Source organism: Embiotoca jacksoni, unplaced genomic scaffold, assembly GCF_022577435.1.
Source record: "Embiotoca jacksoni isolate LCO1_2020_lvr unplaced genomic scaffold, fEmbJac1.0.p SCAF_33, whole genome shotgun sequence".
NCBI classification, from domain to species: domain Eukaryota; kingdom Metazoa; phylum Chordata; class Actinopteri; family Embiotocidae; genus Embiotoca; species Embiotoca jacksoni.
Window position 1 is genome coordinate 2,099,586 of NW_027185385.1, and position 19,570 is coordinate 2,119,155.

General features: G+C 41.7%; 2 protein-coding genes across 2 annotated transcripts; both read right to left on the reverse strand.

Annotated features, from left to right (window-relative positions):
• Positions 1 to 448: 448 nt before the first annotated feature.
• Positions 449 to 10,377, reverse strand: LOC138207700 (nuclear apoptosis-inducing factor 1). The gene is made up of 5 exons (XM_069165137.1): positions 10,127 to 10,377; positions 3,050 to 3,239; positions 2,427 to 2,864; positions 2,245 to 2,298; positions 449 to 2,151 (listed from the first exon to the last, which is right to left on the reverse strand). Exons 1-5 carry the CDS (start codon positions 10,151 to 10,153, stop codon positions 1,727 to 1,729), a joined length of 1,134 nt encoding a protein of 377 aa, XP_069021238.1. The 5' UTR covers positions 10,154 to 10,377; the 3' UTR covers positions 449 to 1,726.
• A 577-nt stretch (positions 10,378 to 10,954) lies between these two features.
• On the reverse strand, positions 10,955 to 16,858 carry capns1a (calpain, small subunit 1 a). The gene is made up of 11 exons (XM_069165040.1): positions 16,556 to 16,858; positions 15,654 to 15,710; positions 15,523 to 15,559; positions 15,326 to 15,418; positions 14,688 to 14,745; positions 14,473 to 14,537; positions 14,130 to 14,198; positions 13,562 to 13,640; positions 13,149 to 13,265; positions 12,981 to 13,039; positions 10,955 to 12,862 (listed from the first exon to the last, which is right to left on the reverse strand). Exons 2-11 carry the CDS (start codon positions 15,698 to 15,700, stop codon positions 12,836 to 12,838), a joined length of 651 nt encoding a protein of 216 aa, XP_069021141.1. The 5' UTR covers positions 15,701 to 15,710; positions 16,556 to 16,858; the 3' UTR covers positions 10,955 to 12,835.
• Between the last annotated feature and the right edge of the window lie 2,712 nt (positions 16,859 to 19,570).

A 19,570-nucleotide genomic window follows, 5' to 3' on the forward strand; every position in this document is an offset into this window, starting at 1 on the left:
AAAATATTACTCCATACGTTGTCATTGTGCAGTTAAAACTGGGATTTGCGAGGTTTTTTGGACAAACAAGCAGTTTGATATTTATAAATACTGTAGAGAATACCTTTAGAAAAAACACTGAGTCGTTACGGTTTCATATCAGCTCAGTTGAGTCTCTCAGACAAACTATGCAGCAGCGCCCCCTATTGGAACGTCTACGATCCTGCAGAAATGTCTGGGTGTTTGTGCCTGATGTATTTGTCTCCATCCCTTGAGATGTGAGTGATGGATTTTAGTGCAACCTCGTATGTCCTCACGTGAAGGATAATTCTGGTATAATTCTTTGTTTTCCTTTCAGCCAACAAATGTCATAAAAAGACCAAAACTAAAATGTGACTTCTGAACTTGCGCACAGCTCATTTTTTCTAACAAAAAATGTCATTCTTAAATTGGGTTTCATGAAAAGTAATTTAATCTAGGCACTGTAGCTTTCAGAAAACTTTCCTTAAAGAAGAAGTTGTGAATTTGCTGGGGGGACTTTTCTCAGCAGCACCCAGTGAATATTTAGAGCAGCGGGACATGTTGATGGGAATCAACTGAAACTTAAACTACAACAGGACATTGCACTGTCTCCTATTGCAACAGCGCGACTCATTCAGGTGGTTTTGATAGTTTACGGTGTAACAGTGGAGCTCTGGGGCACAAACATATCAAGCTTTGGATCAACAGGCGAACTCCTGATCAATGCACTGCTGATTTTGGTCTGTTCATGGCTGTTAAAGTCCAGCTTTATGCTTTGAAGTGTTTGTGCAATTACAATTTGTTTTGTTGGTACAGATCATAAATACACAAAACAGCTGAAGCCTCATTAATAAGTCTTACAGTGTTTTTATTACACTTTAAAACCATGACTGCTGTTTTAAGATCTCTCTCTTAGTAGTGTATTAGGACAATCAGTCAATGAAGCAGGTCATATTGTAAAATTTCAGATCCTTTGTAATGTGCTGTCTTCAGTGGAGTCAGACAGAAAAGTGCAGCTCTTAAACGTGAGCTGGAGCTCTTCGCACTTCACAGACTGACAGCTCGGAGACGACTTCTGTTCCATTTAAATACACGAGGGGCTCTCTCCTTATTCAAAAGAACATATTAAAACTTTTCAAGTGTTCATGTTTGTAACGTAAAAAAGAAAATCCAACAATCACAGATGATTCACTTACAGGTATTTCCAGAGTATCTAACACCTCGTTCAGCTCTCAGACTTGAGGACCATATAATGGTCAGGAGCAGACGTCCACTCACCATTACAGTACACGTGATAATCTGCAGACACTGATGCCAAGAAAAACTACAACAAAAGGACACAGACCAATTCTTCAGGACATCTCAAAATCAAAGAGTCATTCTTTGCATGTCAACATTAAAAGACTGTAAAAGCTTTAAATGTGGTGTTTGATAATAAAAAAAATGCAAGTGGTAAGAGTCTCACTTTCAGTAGCAAAAAAACTCCCCGTGGTCTTTCTTTGTGGTTAATACTGCTCAATCCACATGTATCCACACAGACAGCACGTCCATCAACACAATGTTTCTACCGATACAGTTTTAAAATGTAACCACAGAAAGTCCGCTGAGTACTATCAAAAAGGACAGTAAACAGAGGTGGAGTCCAGAGGAACCGGAGGGTTCCTGCGCCTGAAGGCCATGTATGAAGTCAGTGATGCAACTAATCAAGCTCTCTACCTGACTGCTGTTATAACGCCGGCCGACCGTTCAGTTTGTCATGCATGAGCGCGATGGCTCCGCCCGTGAAGTCTCTGAGAACCTGCACCGTCTCCCGCTGGAGCTGCAGCGACTCGCGCACGAACTCCTGCTGCGTCTCCGCCAGCTGTTGCACCGACTCCGACAGCAGCTCCAGGGAGCGCGAAACCGTCTCCAGCAGGATGTTGGTGGCGTGCTGCTCCTGCAGGCTCAGCGACGCATTGTGCAGCATGCTGTCCCGTGTGTTCAGCGAGGGCGGAGCCGGCAGCGCCGGCGCCGGCGGTCCGGAGGAGGGCGGAGGCGGTTTCTGGATGCCGTTGTTAACTTGGTGATCCTCTGTCGGTTTCGGCAGCGGAGTCGACGGAAGCACGTCGTCCCTTTGGTCTTCGTCCGAGTCTCCAAACGCAGCCTCGGCATCTGGAGACGAACAGGAAGACGCAGCGGCTTTTTCTCATCACTGAAACACGTAACAAGTCTTTCTTAAGTTGAATCCACATCTCGACAACTTACCGTCTGTTGGAGGAACTTCGTACTGCACGTCGAAGGCCGGCTGTGACGAGTCGCCTGCAGCATTCACACTCATTTGTATGCAGCTTTTCATTAACACATTGAATTGAACGCAATGTTTTGAGATGGAGGTTTGGTAACTTCACATATTGTGGACACGCATGATACAGGAAGCTCATTACTACCTGATGGTGGGAGCCCGCTCGTGGTGTAGGAGGTCGGCGGAGGCATCGGCGCCACGTCCGACCCGCCGTTGGGAGAACTCTGCATTCCGATCATATCCTCCTCCTCCATTTCCTCCTCCTCCTCCGGTACGTCGTCGTCGTCCCCCAGCGGGCCGAAGTCGCCGGTGCTCTGGTCTTCTTCGTCCATCTCCAGGATCTGGAGCACGATCTTCTCGGTCTGATTCAGGTCTCGGGACAGGCGCGAGTTGAGACCTCGGTTGGGGACCGTCCCCGACCGCATGGCGGCCACTTTCCGCTTGGTGTCACACTTGAGGTCGGACCACTTCTTGATGACCTCTATGACCTCACGCTGGCACTCCCCGATCTCGTTGACGCGGGCAGTGATCTCCGCCCACGTGCGCTTCTTTATGTCTGTTGGCACACCACGGTTGAATTTGCCTTTGGGAGGAAAAAAGAAATAAAAAATGTTTTTTTTTCAACTTTCCAGTGTTCATCAATAACCTTCATGTTTAGTTCAGCCCTGAAGTCTCAAACCATCACATGTTCTCTGTTCATGAACCAACTACCTTCAAATGGACACAAACAGCTGACTCAGAGGTGAAGAGCCGTCAGGAGACACGTACCCACAACGACCATACGATGCTTCCTCACTTCATCCAGCAGGATGTGGACCTCACTGAAGGAGAACCGAGCCTTCCTCTTCTTGAAGCGGGTGACGCTGTCCTGGCTGTAGAACATCGTGGAGGACATCGTCCACGGGGGGTCCAGGGGTGCAGCTGCTGCTGTGGCCTCGTGCTGTGCTTCAGCAGCTGTCTGAGAGATCAACATCAGTTTACAGAGACAAAGTGTGGATGGTGAATATCTGTCATGGTGAATATTTGTCATGGTGAATATCTGTCATGGTGAATATCTGTCATGGTGAATATCTGTCATGGTGAATATTTGTCATGGTGAATATCTGTCATGGTGAATATCTGTCATGGTGACTAACTGTCATGGTGAATATCTGTCATGGTGAATATCTGTCATGGTGAATATCTGTCATGGTGACTAACTGTCATGGTGAATACCTGTCATGGTGAATATCTGTCATGGTGACTAACTGTCATGGTGAATATCTGTCATGGTGAATATCTGTCATGGTGAATATTTGTCATGGTGACTAACTGTCATGGTGAATATCTGTCATGGTGAATATCTGTCATGGTGACTAACTGTCATGGTGAATATCTGTCATGGTGACTAACTGTCATGGTGAATATCTGTCATGGTGAATACCTGTCATGGTGAATATCTGTCATGGTGAATATCTGTCATGGTGAATATCTGTCATGGTGAATATTTGTCATGGTGAATATCTGTCATGGTGAATATCTGTCATGGTGAATATCTGTCATGGTGAATATCTGTCATGGTGAATACCTGTCATGGTGAATATCTGTCATGGTGACTAACTGTCATGGTGAATATCTGTCATGGTGAATATCTGTCATGGTGAATACCTGTCATGGTGAATATCTGTCATGGTGAATATTTGTCATGGTGACTAACTGTCATGGTGAATATCTGTCATGGTGAATATCTGTCATTGTGAATATTTGTCATGGTGACTAACTGTCATGGTGAATATCTGTCATGGTGAATATCTGTCATGGTGACTAACTGTCATGGTGAATATCTGTCATGGTGAATATCTGTCATGGTGAATATTTGTCATGGTGAATATCTGTCATGGTGAATATCTGTCATGGTGAATATTTGTCATGGTGAATATCTGTCATGGTGACTAACTGTCATGGTGAATATCTGTCATGGTGAATACCTGTCATGGTGAATATCTGTCATGGTGACTAACTGTCATGGTGAATATCTGTCATGGTGAATATCTGTCATGGTGAATATTTGTCATGGTGACTAACTGTCATGGTGAATATCTGTCATGGTGAATATCTGTCATGGTGACTAACTGTCATGGTGAATATCTGTCATGGTGAATATCTGTCATGGTGAATATTTGTCATGGTGAATATCTGTCATGGTGAATATCTGTCATGGTGACTAACTGTCATGGTGAATATCTGTCATGGTGACTAACTGTCATGGTGAATATCTGTCATGGTGACTAACTGTCATGGTGAATATCTGTCATGGTGAATACCTGTCATGGTGAATATCTGTCATGGTGAATATTTGTCATGGTGAATATCTGTCATGGTGAATATCTGTCATGGTGAATATCTGTCATGGTGAATATTTGTCATGGTGAATATCTGTCATGGTGAATATCTGTCATGGTGAATATCTGTCATGGTGAATATCTGTCAAGGTAAATATCTGTCATGGTGACTAACTGTCATGGTGAATATCTGTCATGGTGAATATCTGTCATGTGACTAACTGTCACGGTGAATACCTGTCATGGTGAATATCTGTCATGGTGAATATCTGTCATGTGACTAACTGTCACGGTGAATACCTGTCATGGTGAATATCTGTCATGGTGAATATCTGTCATGGTAAACATATGTCATGGTGAATATCTGTCATGGTGAATATCTGTCATGTGACTAACTGTCATGGTAAATATCTGTCATGGTGAATATCTGTCATGGTGAATATCTGTAATGTGACTAACTGTCATGGTGAATATCTGTCATGGTGACAAACTGTCATGGTGACTAACTGTCATGGTGAATATCTGTCATGGTGACTAACTGTCATGGTGAATATCTGTCATGGTGACTAACTGTCATGGTGAATATCTGTCATGGTGAATATATGTCATGGTAAATATCTGTCATGGTGAATATCTGTTATGTGACAAACTGTCATGGTGAATATCTGTCATGGTGAATACCTGTCATGGTGAATATCTGTCATGGTGAATATCTGTCATGTGACTAACTGTCATGGTGAATATCTGTCATGGTGAATATCTGTCATGGTGACTAACTGTCATGGTGAATATCTGTCATGGTGACTAACTGTCATGGTGAATATCTGTCATGGTGACTAACTGTCATGGTGACAAACTGTCATGGTGAATATCTGTCATGGTGAATATCTGTCATGGTGACTAACTGTCATGGTGAATATCTGTCATGGTGAATATCTGTCATGGTGAATATCTGTCATGGTGAATATTTGTCATGGTAAATATCTGTCATGGTGACTAACTGTCATGGTGAATATCTGTCATGGTGACTAACTGTCATGGTGAATATCTGTCAAGGTAAATATCTGTCATGGTAAATATGTCATGGTGACTAACTGTCATGGTGAATATATGTCATGGTGAATATCTGTCATGGTGAATATCTGTCATGTGACTAACTGTCATGGTGAATATCTGTCATGGTGAATATCTGTCATGGTGACTAACTGTCATGGTGAATATCTGTCATGGTGAATATCTGTCATGGTGAATATCTGTCATGTGACTAACTGTCATGGTGAATATCTGTCATGGTGAATATCTGTTATGGTGAATATCTGTCATGGTGACTAACTGTCATGGTGAATATCTGTTATGGTGAATATCTGTCATGGTGAATATCTGTCATGTGACTAACTGTTGGTTCACAAACTAAACCTGAACCTGAAGAAGAACATCTGACAGCTGAGAGGAGGTCCTCTACACCCACATCAATGATTGGTCAACATATTGATCTGGTAACATATTGATCTGGTAACATGTTGATCTGGTAACATATTGATCTGGTAACATGTTGATCTGGTAACATATTGATCTGGTAACATATTGATCTGGTAACATGTTGATCTGGTAACATATTGATCTGGTAACATGTTGATCTGGTAACATATTGATCTGGTAACATATTGATCTGGTAACATGTTGATCTGGTAACATATTGATCTGGTAACATGTTGATCTGGTAACATATTGATCTGGTCAACATATTGATCTGGTAACATTGATCTGGTAACATATTGATCTGGTAACATACTGATCTGGTAACATTACTGATCTGGTAACATATTGATCTGGTAACATATTGATCTGGTAACATATTGATCTGGTAACATATTGATCTTGTAACATGTTGATCTGGTCAACATATTGATCTGGTAACATATGTATTGGTTAACATATTGATTTGTAACATATTGATCTTGTAACATATTGATCTTGTAACATATTGATCTGGTAACATATTGATCTGTAACATATTGATCTTGTAACATGTTGATCTGGTCAACATATTGATCTGGTAACATATTGATCTGGTAACATGTTGATCTGGTAACATATGTATTGGTTAACATATTGATCTGGTAACATATTGATCTGGTACCATATTGATCTGGTAACATGTGTATTGGTTAACATATTGATCTGGTAACATATGTATTGGTTAACATATTGATCTGGTAACATAATGTATTGGTTAACATATTGATCTGGTAACATATTGATCTGGTACCATATTGATCTGGTAACATGTGTATTGGTTAACATATTGATCTGGTAACATATGTATTGGTTAACATATTGATCTGGTAACATGTGTATTGGTTAACATATTGATCTGGTAACATATGTATTGGTTAACATATTGATCTGGTAACATATTTATCTGGTACCATATTGATCTGGTAACATGTGTATTGGTTAACATATTGATCTGGTAACATATGTATTGGTTAACATATTGATCTGGTAACATAATGTATTGGTTAACATATTGATCTGGTAACATATTGATCTGGTACCATATTGATCTGGTAACATGTGTATTGGTTAACATATTGATCTGGTAACATATGTATTGGTTAACATATTGATCTGGTAACATGTGTATTGGTTAACATATTGATCTGGTAACGTGTATTGGTTAACATATTGATCTGGTAACATATTGATCTTGTAACATATTGATCTGGTAACATATTGATCTGGTAACATATTGATCTGGTAACATATTGATTGGTAACATATTGATCTTGTAACATATTGATCTGGTAACATATGTATTGGTTAACATATTGATCTGGTAACATGTTGATCTGGTAACATATTGATCTGGTCAACATATTGATCTGGTAACATTGATCTGGTAACATATTGATCTGGTAACATGTTGATCTGGTAACATATTGATCTGGTAACATGTTGATCTGGTAACATATTGATCTGGTAACATATTGATCTGGTAACATATTGATCTGGTAACATATGTATTGGTTAACATATTGATCTGGTACCATATTGATCTGGTCAACATGTTGATCTGGTAAAATATTGATCTGGTACCATATTGATCTGGTAACATATTGATCTGGTACCATATTGATCTGGTCAACATATTGATCTGGTAACATTGATCTGGTAACATATTGATCTGGTAACATATTGATCTGGTAACATATTGATCTTTTAACATATTGATCTGGTAACATATTGATCTGGTAACATATTGATCTGGTAACATGTTGGTCTGTGAACATATTGATCTGTAACATATTGATCTTGTAACATATTGATCTGGTAACATATTGATCTGGTAACATATTGATCTGTAACATATTGATCTGGTAACATATTGATCTGGTAACATATTGATCTGTAACATATTGATCTGTAACATATTGATCTTGTAACATATTGATCTTGTAACATGTTGATCTGGTAACATATTGATCTGTAACATATTGATCTGGTAACATATTGATCTGGTAACATATTGATCTGTAACATATTGATCTTGTAACATGTTGATCTGGTCAACATATTGATCTGGTAACATGTTGATCTGGTAACATATTGATCTGGTAACATATTGATCTGGTAACATATGTATTGGTTAACATATTGATTTGTAACATATTGATCTTGTAACATTGATCTTGTAACATGTTGATCTGGTAACATATTGATCTGTAACATATTGATCTTGTAACATATTGATCTGGTAACATATTGATCTGGTAACATATTGATCTGTAACATATTGATCTTGTAACATGTTGATCTGGTCAACATATTGATCTGGTCAACATATTGATCTGGTAACATATTGATCTGGTAACATATTGATCTGGTAACATGTTGATCTGGTAACATATGTATTGGTTAACATATTGATCTGGTAACATATTGATCTGGTACCATATTGATCTGGTAACATATGTATTGGTTAACATATTGATCTGGTAACATATTGATCTGGTACCATATTGATCTGGTAACATGTGTATTGGTTAACATATTGATCTGGTAACATATGTATTGGTTAACATATTGATCTGGTAACATATTGATCTGGTACCATATTGATCTGGTAACATATGTATTGGTTAACATATTGATCTGGTAACATAATGTATTGGTTAACATATTGATCTGGTAACATATTGATCTGGTACCATATTGATCTGGTAACATATGTATTGGTTAACATATTGATCTGGTAACATGTGTATTGGTTAACATATTGATCTGGTAACATATGTATTGGTTAACATATTGATCTGGTAACATATGTATTGGTTAACATATTGATCTGGTAACATATTGATCTGGTACCATATTGATCTGGTAACATGTGTATTGGTTAACATATTGATCTGGTAACATATGTATTGGTTAACATATTGATCTGGTAACATGTGTATTGGTTAACATATTGATCTGGTAACATGTGTATTGGTTAACATATTGATCTGGTAACATATTGATCTGGTACCATATTGATCTGGTAACATATTGATCTGGTACCATATTGATCTGGTAACATGTGTATTGGTTAACATATTGATCTGGTAACATATGTATTGGTTAACATATTGATCTGGTAACATAATGTATTGGTTAACATATTGATCTGGTAACATATTGATCTGGTACCATATTGATCTGGTAACATGTGTATTGGTTAACATATTGATCTGGTAACATATGTATTGGTTAACATATTGATCTGGTAACATGTGTATTGGTTAACATATTGATCTGGTAACATATGTATTGGTTAACATATTGATCTGGTAACATAATGTATTGGTTAACATATTGATCTGGTAACATGTGTATTGGTTAACATATTGATCTGGTAACATATGTATTGGTTAACATATTGATCTGGTAACGTGTATTGGTTAACATGTTGATCTGGTAACATATTGATCTGATAACATATTGATTGGTAACATATGTATTGGTTAACATATTGATCTGGTAACATATTGATCTGGTACCATATTGATCTGGTAACATGTGTATTGGTAAACATATTGATCTGGTAACATGTGTATTGGTTAACATATTGATCTGGTAACATGTGTATTGGTTAACATATTGATCTGGTAACATGTGTATTGGTTAACATATTGATCTGGTAACATGTGTATTGGTTAACATATTGATCTGGTAACATGTGTATTGGTTAACATATTGATCTATTGAAGAACAATGGAGGATGCTGTGATCACTTCACACATCGATAGCAGTTAGCTTGCATTATTCAGAAACCACTCTTCGGTCCAGTCAGATGAACTTTTGCGTTTACTGCTCCTGATAACTTTAACTGGTGCTGACAGCCCGACCCGACCCGACCCGCCCTCCTGCAGGGACCCGGTCCCGGAGCTTAGCTCTGGTCTAACGTTACACAACACCCAGCAGGTTAGCTAGCTGTCTGCACCGCTAGCTAACGCTGAAAGCGGCTAAATGAAGCACTTACTTCACGCAGTGTCACTCTGAGAGGCATCCGTTAGAGACAAGGACAGCTGGGACGGTGGCGAGCATACCCCCGAGTTAATAATGCTGGGATTTGGTCCACAAACGTGAAGATAAACTTCCTCATCGACTAGATAGCACGTGTTAAGCTAGCCGGTGTGACGTCAGCGCCACACATGTGATGTCCGGTTCCCGTCAGCCGGCTCGGTGCCGTTCAACAACGGACACACGTCCGCGTGGCAGCACACCGTTACGGTTTGGGCTTTACGTTAAACTTGTAACAATAACAGCAACCAACCCGGTGACGTAGTGAACCGGACGCTTTCTCTTTGTTCCGGACGGTTGGGTTGGAAAGGGTTTTATTTTGAAGGAGCACGAAGACTTCCGGTGCAGCAGACTGGATGAACCCAAACATCAACACCAATGGTCCTTCAGGCTGAAGCTCTCTGGAGGAAGGGGCGGGGGGCTCCAACTTCCCACGGAGCAGACCTTCATTTGGGGATTTTATAAACAAGACACATCCTTAAAAGATCAGATAAATAAATCCTAAACCTAAGGAAGGAATCCTTTTAATACTTAAAACATAAATTAAAACACAACATGCCAAGTGTTCCTCATTCGTATGTGTGTGTGTGTGTGTGTGTGTGTGTGGGTGGGAGGGGGTGGGGGGTAATAGCTTGAAATATAATGACATACACAAAAAGTGTATTACTGAGTGGTTTCTATTTTAAGTTAAAAGTAGCTTTGTTTAATTTAAAACATTGTTTAACCCAATTATCTGAAAGGTCCAGAGGCTGATCCCAGTTCAAAGTAACCTGCCACGTAGCCAAAGAACAAGACAGACACAGATGTCCTTTTTATTCCAAATATGGCACAGGTATTTATTTTACCAAGCATTTTCAGTAACAGTTTAATGACTGTGGCTGTGGTTTAAAAAACCTGTAATAATGGGATCTTCACTATTGGCTGCATGCATTACTGGCATACACACGTTATATATTGTCAATTCACGCACCGTGCTGGCATTACCTGGTGAAGGCATTCTGAAAAGTACAGTCTGTTAAGTAAAAGTGATCAGAGAAGCTGCACTAGCAGCACTGAAACATGAAGTGGCAGAAGATGAGCCCGCCCAAACAAAACAGGCTCTTAATGTAATTTACTATTGCAGAGGGGATATAGAGATGGATATACTGAATATATACATGGACAAACTGCCATTTATATTTATATTAAGTCACTTCAGAGATATTTATAATTTTTGTGGCTTTAGAAAGCATTCTGACTGACAGCTTTGCATTCACAGTAACAATGCAACTTTGATGAAAAAAACAAGTGTGCATACAAATCAAAAAACATGCTCTGCTTTGTTCCATATTTCAAACTAATTTTTCTATAACAAGTAACAAATGTTGGTGAGCTCTCTCACATCGTAGTTTTAGTGGGCACAAATCTTCAGTTAGTGGACTCGGGGCTGGTTTCACAGACACTAAACGACTGCAATATGTCCCCTTCGTGACCACTGACGGTCTCCATGACGACACGGTCCACCTGCCCGTCTCCTCACCAGCCCTCCTCTCTGAGCTCTGTGCAGCCTGACTCATGGCTGGCTGCACCTGTTTGTTTGGGACAACCTGCACCCTCACACACATATTCAGGATTCTTAGGACTACAAGGTATGTGGTCATTCATTACTCAGATTAGCCCCTCCCATCTTCAGCCTGAACCACGTCACCTGAAAACACCTCCATGGGTGGGCCTCTATGTTGTTCTGGTTAGTCATGGGTAAATCAACACGTGTTCACAGGTGACTGTATTTCCTGGTTAAAGCTGGGTTGTCCTGTGCTCAGGACAAAGCTGGGCGGAGACAGGTTTGAGACAGGTGGAACAAAACTACCAGCAGTCACAGATGTGTCAATCAAGCAGTCTGTACACGCCCACACAGTTCAGAGAGGAATCTGCTTCAGTAAAACAGACGGAGGGGAAGTTAAACTGTGTGGGTGGCTGTTCCTTCTACACACTGTTAACCTCTGTTCACTCCAACAGACAGCGTGCACCTGGTGGAAGATATTTTGGTTGTGAAGTGAGGATTGAAGTAGCTTCTCCTGTCTTTGTCATCAGGAGACTAAGAGTTGTCAGGGGGTGTGAATGGCCTAAAAACACTTTGATTTAATGTGACGAAAAGAGTCATTTTCAATTTAAAGTCTTTCTGCGCTCCACCAAACACTTTAACAGGTGGACTTTGTGAAACCAGCCTCAGAGCAACGCTGCTTTCACATTAGGGTTTTTCACAAATGTTTCTCACACTGTTCAGCATCTTGATGCCTGCCTGCCCTTTCTTATGCCGTCTTCAGGGAATGAGGGCGATCAAAAGTAAATGCTAACAAACCCATCAAATGACATCAATTTAAGATACTATCATCTTCACACGCCTGAATCGTAAATACTCGTCCGCAGCATTTACTTTTGATCCCCACTCAGCATCAATCTGCGTGCAGGTTTGTGCTTTCCTTACCAAGTAACACTGAATCAATTCAGTCTATAGAACCGGAGAGAATCCCACATTTTCATCGCACTAACATCCAAAATAAACCTGCATGCACATGGGACCTGCTGAGTAACGGAGGAAGTTGTGGGGATGAGGGATAAAATATTTTGTACTGTGTAAATAAATGAAGTGGTTCTGGAAAACGAGCAGGAGAAACGTTGTCTGGACTCAAGAGTACATGGTCAGCTGCAGCCACTGGAAAGACACGAGAGCAGAGAGACTCATGACTTCTCAAGTCAATCACATGCTTTTGAAAATTTGATTTCCAGTCAAAACTGACCGATCAGAACAATAACTGAGATCATCATTTTACCTCCTGAACGTTCACTTTGATGGTCCCGTTGCCATCCTTATCCAGGGTTCTGAAGGCACCTGAATCAGAGCAGATATTCAACCTACTACACAATAATTCTTATTTTACTGATAAAGCTTCAAAACCAATTAAGACTCAATGGATTTGAAGACCGGATTTGAAACTTACAGCACATAGCGTCCAGCCTCACAAGGCAGCCAATGTAGTTGTCAAAGTCCATGTTCCCATTTTCATCGCTGTATCTGCGAATGATCATCTGGAACAGGTCGTCATTCAGAGGGAAGCCTGAAGGAGAGACGCACACACTGTCTGTTACACTAAACAGCATTCAACAAACGGTACATCGTGTACATACAAAGTTAAAGTAAACCTCATCGTGTAGGTTCTTGGCTTTCAAAACGACAGTAGAAACCCAATATTTTCTCATGTTAAAACCAAGCACAGAAACTCGAGTCCATTTACTGCATCTACAGACTTTACCTGTTCTCCTCCTGCACATCAGTAAAGCTTTCACCTGCATCTTTTCAACAGCCGTGCAAACATTTAAACAACATAGGAGTTAAAACAAAAAAAATGCTCACCAGCAGCTCTGAAGGCTTTCGGCAGCTCATCTGCACCGATGACACCGGAGCCATCTGCATCGTAGCTCTTGTAAATTCCCTGAACAGGAATAAGAGAAGAATTTGAAGAATTTACGCCATCTGAAGGTTTCTACTTAAAGTTGATTCACGACATAGAAAGAATGAAATAAAAAAAACTTTACTCTTACAACCCAAAGACCCCACCAATCTGGTGGAAACTGCTTTATGTGCATTACAAATCCCTTAAGTTAAAGTGAAGGAGTTTTTTACTTGTCCAAGCACCAAAAACAAGTTGTTACTAAGATTCATTTGTCGAGAAATTGCGTGACCTGTATACAGAGGACATTTATGTGCATGTTAAAACACAGCAGTTTATCAAATGAAGGAGGAGTCTGGCTCACTGTACATATAAATCAGCCTGGATATACAGTCGGCTCTGTAAATCCTTCCAGCTACAGTTTCCTCTGAGTTCGCTGCTGCTGCAGAGTCAACACCGGCCACAGGAATGTAACTGTGCAACACACAAACAGATGTGGACGACAAATGAAATTAAGGCCGCTGTACTTGCCTGCCATTTTTTGACGTTGTTCCAGAGTTGTTTGAATTCATGGAAGCCGAGTTTTCCGGTGCTGTCACTCTGAAACAGCGTTAAGGCCGACAGACAACGAGGCCTCTGGTTTTACTCCAGCTTCACCAAACAGTTGCATTACTGGTGGATATGTTGTGTTTGCTCAAGGCGTCTTCGTCCGTGCTTTCATGTGGAACACAATTTACTGTGGGGAATGACACCATGACGAGGATAACAGCTGCCTTCTCCACGTAAATATTACCACTGATACAGCTGTTTGTATTTGTGTTTTTATCGTGCTGTCACATGAACACGTGAAGCCCACTGACGACAGAAAGGATACATCCATGACTGCCACCATGCTCCTGCAAGACTCAATGCTGAAACCATCTGTTTTCAGGTCTCCATCTAAAACACAAGAGAGAACAGTCAACCACTGTCAGCGTACGTCTTCAGAACAGCTATTCAAATGTGTAAATATAGTGAAGGAAGACCACGAAGAACTAAAAGGAACACACACGAGGATGTATGCATGTATACGAGACGAACACGGCTTACGCTTGGAAATGATTCTGTTGAGGATGTTCATCAGTTCAGGTGGGCTCACCTCCATGTCCTGCAGGACAGATATTCAACATTAAAGGGCCCGAGCAGACACAGCAAAACAGATGGTGCAACCATTAAAGACAGTCTCGATACTCAGGCGTTCTCATATGAATGACATGGAAGAGATGGTGTAGTTAATTGGCATTTCATCAGAGTTAACTTAGAGTTAACAGTACAAAAAAAAGAAGTTCACAGCTTTGTAACCGACAGGAAATACAAACGAGCATCACAAGACGTTCCTCCTCAAAACAAAACTACAGTTTGTACCTTGAAGCTAAAAAGAAAAGTTGGTTACCGACAGACATGACCTACTCTGAAATCTGAAAGTTGGATAGTTGTTTCCTTTTCAAGCTAATTTCTAACAGAAGTTAAGAGGCGAAGGAATTTTCCAAGAAAGTTTGTCAGAAGTTCACTTACTATATGGTTGATGTGGGAATTGTTGGGTTTCTCTGTATGGTGCTCTAAAGTTCTGCTGTGAGGACTTTATTGTGTTAAGTGCCATGAAACAACCTGTGTTGTTATTTGGCGCTGTATAAATGAAATTGAATTGAATTGAATTAACTCAGAGAGGAGTAAAAACAGGCACTCACATCTCCAGCGAGCTGCTGGAAGACTCTGCGGAACTGTTTCTCCTCGTCGTTCTCGTGCTGCTCTGCGTACGCCAGCGGCCGGCGTGGAGGAGGCTGCAGGACAGAAGCACCAGCAAACATCACAAACAGCGCCATCACGGCGAGTTAGCAGAGCAGTGACGGCGGATACAGGCGGTTACGTGATGACGGACACTCACAGGGTCACTCGGCACAAACTGGGCCGGGTCGATGTTGCTACGGAGACGGGATCAGAGGTGAGAAGAGGTTTAACTAAAAAAAACAAAAACACGCATCCTGGTTCATGTTGGTATTTTGTGCAGATGCTCACCTGACGACATCGATGATTCCACCGAGGAACTTTTTGGCAAGAAACATTTTCTATCAACTGTGAATGTAAAATGCAAAATTTAGTAGAAAACTTTTCTTGATTTAAGATCTTAAGAGCGCTACGTCATCACGGCAGTATTTGGGCTTTTATTTGCAGTGAGAGATCCCAAGGAAATTCTCATTCAAATTACAATAATGAAACAATTGACAATAAGAAGCACAAGTAGACGACGATGAATGACGACTTTCACCAACTGGGTTGGCAGTATGAGCTGGTCTGGTCCAGCCCTGTAATGTGTATTCGATGTGAACCGGTCCAGTGTGTAACTCCAGAACCACAGCTGCTCTCCTTCAGTCGACCTACTAACACACCCACCGACGAGACTTCCTGTTGTGGAGGAACTTCGATGCCCCACCCAAATTGCGAGAATTTGATCAGATTAGAAATGAAGTCCTGGTGCACTTTAGGAACACAAAGACATCTTAGAAGTTATAAAATATCCCTTTAACACGTCACCATTACACAAAGAGCAGTGAGCCTCGGTCAGGAGGGCGTACCGCGTGTTATTATCACGCTCGACGACCAGCATGACGTGAAGTTAGCTTATGTCAACTGACCACAACTGCCTCGTAGCATTAAAACATCATCTAAACCAGCGACCATCAAACCCACAGCTCGGACTTCAGACGTGAACCATGTCGAGAAGATGACGAGCTTCATCGTTAGCTCCATGAAGCTACCTTAGCTGCATCGGTAAACACGGAACTGTCTGACCCGGCTCGGCTCGGCCCGGCCCGGCTCGGCTCGGCTCGGCCGCACCGAACAACCACGTCGTCCTGCATCGAGGCTCAAGATCACGATACTTTAACCCGCTCAAACCAAGAGGTTCCAGGGTTATTTACCGTGAGGCTGCAGCGCTCTGTGAAGCTGATGGGAGGTTGTCTGGACGAGCTCCGTGAGTTGTGAACTCAGCCGACAACACGCCCGACCGACGCGCAGAGAGGAGGCGGACGGCGAGAGGACGACGTCCGCTCACTTCGCTCTTCGCTTTACTAAAAAACGACCAAAACGTGGTTCAATACGATGCGATGCACATGATCAGTCACGTTTGACTGTCTGGTGTGTGGTTGCATTTATTTTTAAAATCTTGTATTTGCACTGACAGCGGTTTAAAAAGCACTTTTTAATTTGCACACGTCTCTGTCGCCTGCAGCTGCGATGCTTCTTTTGGACATGCGCAGTAAAACAACCCTGACCAATAACACACAATTATATTATGCAGCTATGTCAGTAATCACACAATTTATCATTTCTAAAGAAATAAAGACATTATTTGTAATTGTGTACATCTAAACTTTTCATTGTTGATATAACTTCCCGAAGCAGCCAACCGGAAAACAGTTTCGTCCTTTCAAAGCGAATGTGTTGAAGTCGGGATGTTTCAAACCCTCTCCACGGTAGATGTTAGAAACAGAAAAACCTTATGTAATAGATATGTGTTTTGTCCTATAAAACAATGTTCGGTCATCAAAAAGACAGTGAAAATCTGCAGCCTTTTACCCTCCTAATTGTTGATTTAATGATCTGCTCTGCCGTTGGCCATCAGACTGAAGAAGACTGAAGATTCCCACTAGGAATATTAATACATTCCCCAATCAGATTGTTTTTTGAATCTCATAGATTATAGCCATTGTAAAACATGGTATCTGTTTGGAGGCATTTATTAAGTTGTGATTTCAGAGATCCAACCTGCTCAGACCACATTCAGAGGTAGTCTTATTAAAAACTGGGAAATGCAAGCTATAACATAAATTATAGGTTTAAGAAATAGCCAATCTTTTTAATCTATCCACTATATAGGTCCATATAACTTTACAATCATCAGTCAAAACTTGAAAAACTCCCTTGTGCTTATATGCATCTCTGCTGCCGTGGCCTTAGGCTTTTGTGTTTTCAGGTTGTTCTTCCATATGTCCGTCTGTCTGGATGGATGGATGATTGATGGATGGTGTATGGATGGTTGGTTGGGTGGATTGTTGGTTGGATGAATGATGGATGGATGGATGATGGATGGATGGATGATTGGATGGATGGATGGACGGATGATTGGATGGATGATGGATGGGTGGATGATGGATGGTTGGTTGGATGGATGGATGGTTGGATGGATGATTGGTTGGATCGATGATGGTTGGATGGATGGATGGATGGATGGGTGGATGGTTGGATGGATGGTGGATGGATGGATGGGTGGTTGGATGGACAGATGATGGATGGATAATTGGATGGATGATGGATGGGTGGATCGGTGGATGGATGGATGATTGGATGGATGGATGGATGATTGGTTGGATTGATGGTTGGATGGATGATGGATGGATGGCGGATGGACAGATGGATGATGGATGGATGGCAGACGGACAGATGGATGATGGATGGTTGGACGGTTGGATGGATGGATGGATGGATGGATGGGCGGACGGACGGATGGATGGACAGATGGATGGTTGGATGGGCGGACAGACGGATGGACAGATGGATGGGTGGATGGATGGATGATTGGTTGGATTGATGGATGGATGGTTGGATGGATGATGGATGGATGGGCGGACGGACAGATGGATGATGGATGGATGGATGATTGGATGGATAATGGATGGATGGGTGGATGATGGATGGATGGTTGGTTGGATGGATGATGGTTGGATGGATGGTTGGTTGGTTGGATGGATGGGTGGGTGGTTGGATGGATGATGGACGGGTGGATGGATGATTGGATGGATGATGGAGGATGGGTGGTTGGATGGATAATTGGATGGATGGATGATTGGATGGATAATTGGATGGATGGATGGATGGTTGGACTGGTGGACGGATGGATGGATGGATGGATGGGTGGATGGATGGATGATGGTTGGATGGATGGGTGGGTGGATGGATGGATGAGTGGATGGATGATGGATGATTGGATGGAGGATGGATGGATGGGTGGTTGGATGGACGGATGATGGATGGATAATTGGATGGATGGGTGGATGGATGGATGATTTGATGGATGGGTGGATGGATGGGAGGTTGGTTGGATTGATTGATGGATTGATGGATGGATGGTTGGATGGATGGATGATGGATGGTTGGTTGGATGGATGGTTGGAAGGATAATGGATGGATGGTTGGTTGGATGGATGATGGATGGATGGTTGGGTGGATTATTGGTTGGATGGATGATGGATGGTTGGATAGATGGTTGGTTGGTTGGTTGGTTTGTTGGTTGGATGGATGATGGATGGATGGATGGATGGATGGATGATGGATGGTTGGATGGATGAATGGATGTTTGGATGGATGATTGGATGGATAATGGATGGATGTATGGATGGGTGGATGATGGATGGATGGATGGTTGTTTGGATGGATGATGGTTGGATGGATGGTTGGTTGGATGGATGATGGATGGATGGATGGATGGATGGATGGATGATTGGATGGATGGATGGATGGATGGATGGACGGATGATTGGATGGATGATGGATGGGTGGATTGATGGATGGTGTATGGATGGTTGGTTGGGTGGATTGTTGGTTGGATGAATGATGGATGGATGGATGATTGGATGGATGGATGGACGGATGATTGGATGGATGATGGATGGGTGGATGATGGATGGTTGGTTGGATGGATGGATGGTTGGATGGATGATTGGTTGGATCGATGATGGTTGGATGGATGGATGGATGGATGGGTGGATGGTTGGATGGATGGTGGATGGATGGATGGGTGGTTGGATGGACAGATGATGGATGGATAATTGGATGGATGATGGATGGGTGGATCGGTGGATGGATGGATGATTGGATGGATGGATGGATGATTGGTTGGATTGATGGTTGGATGGATGATGGGTGGATGGCGGATG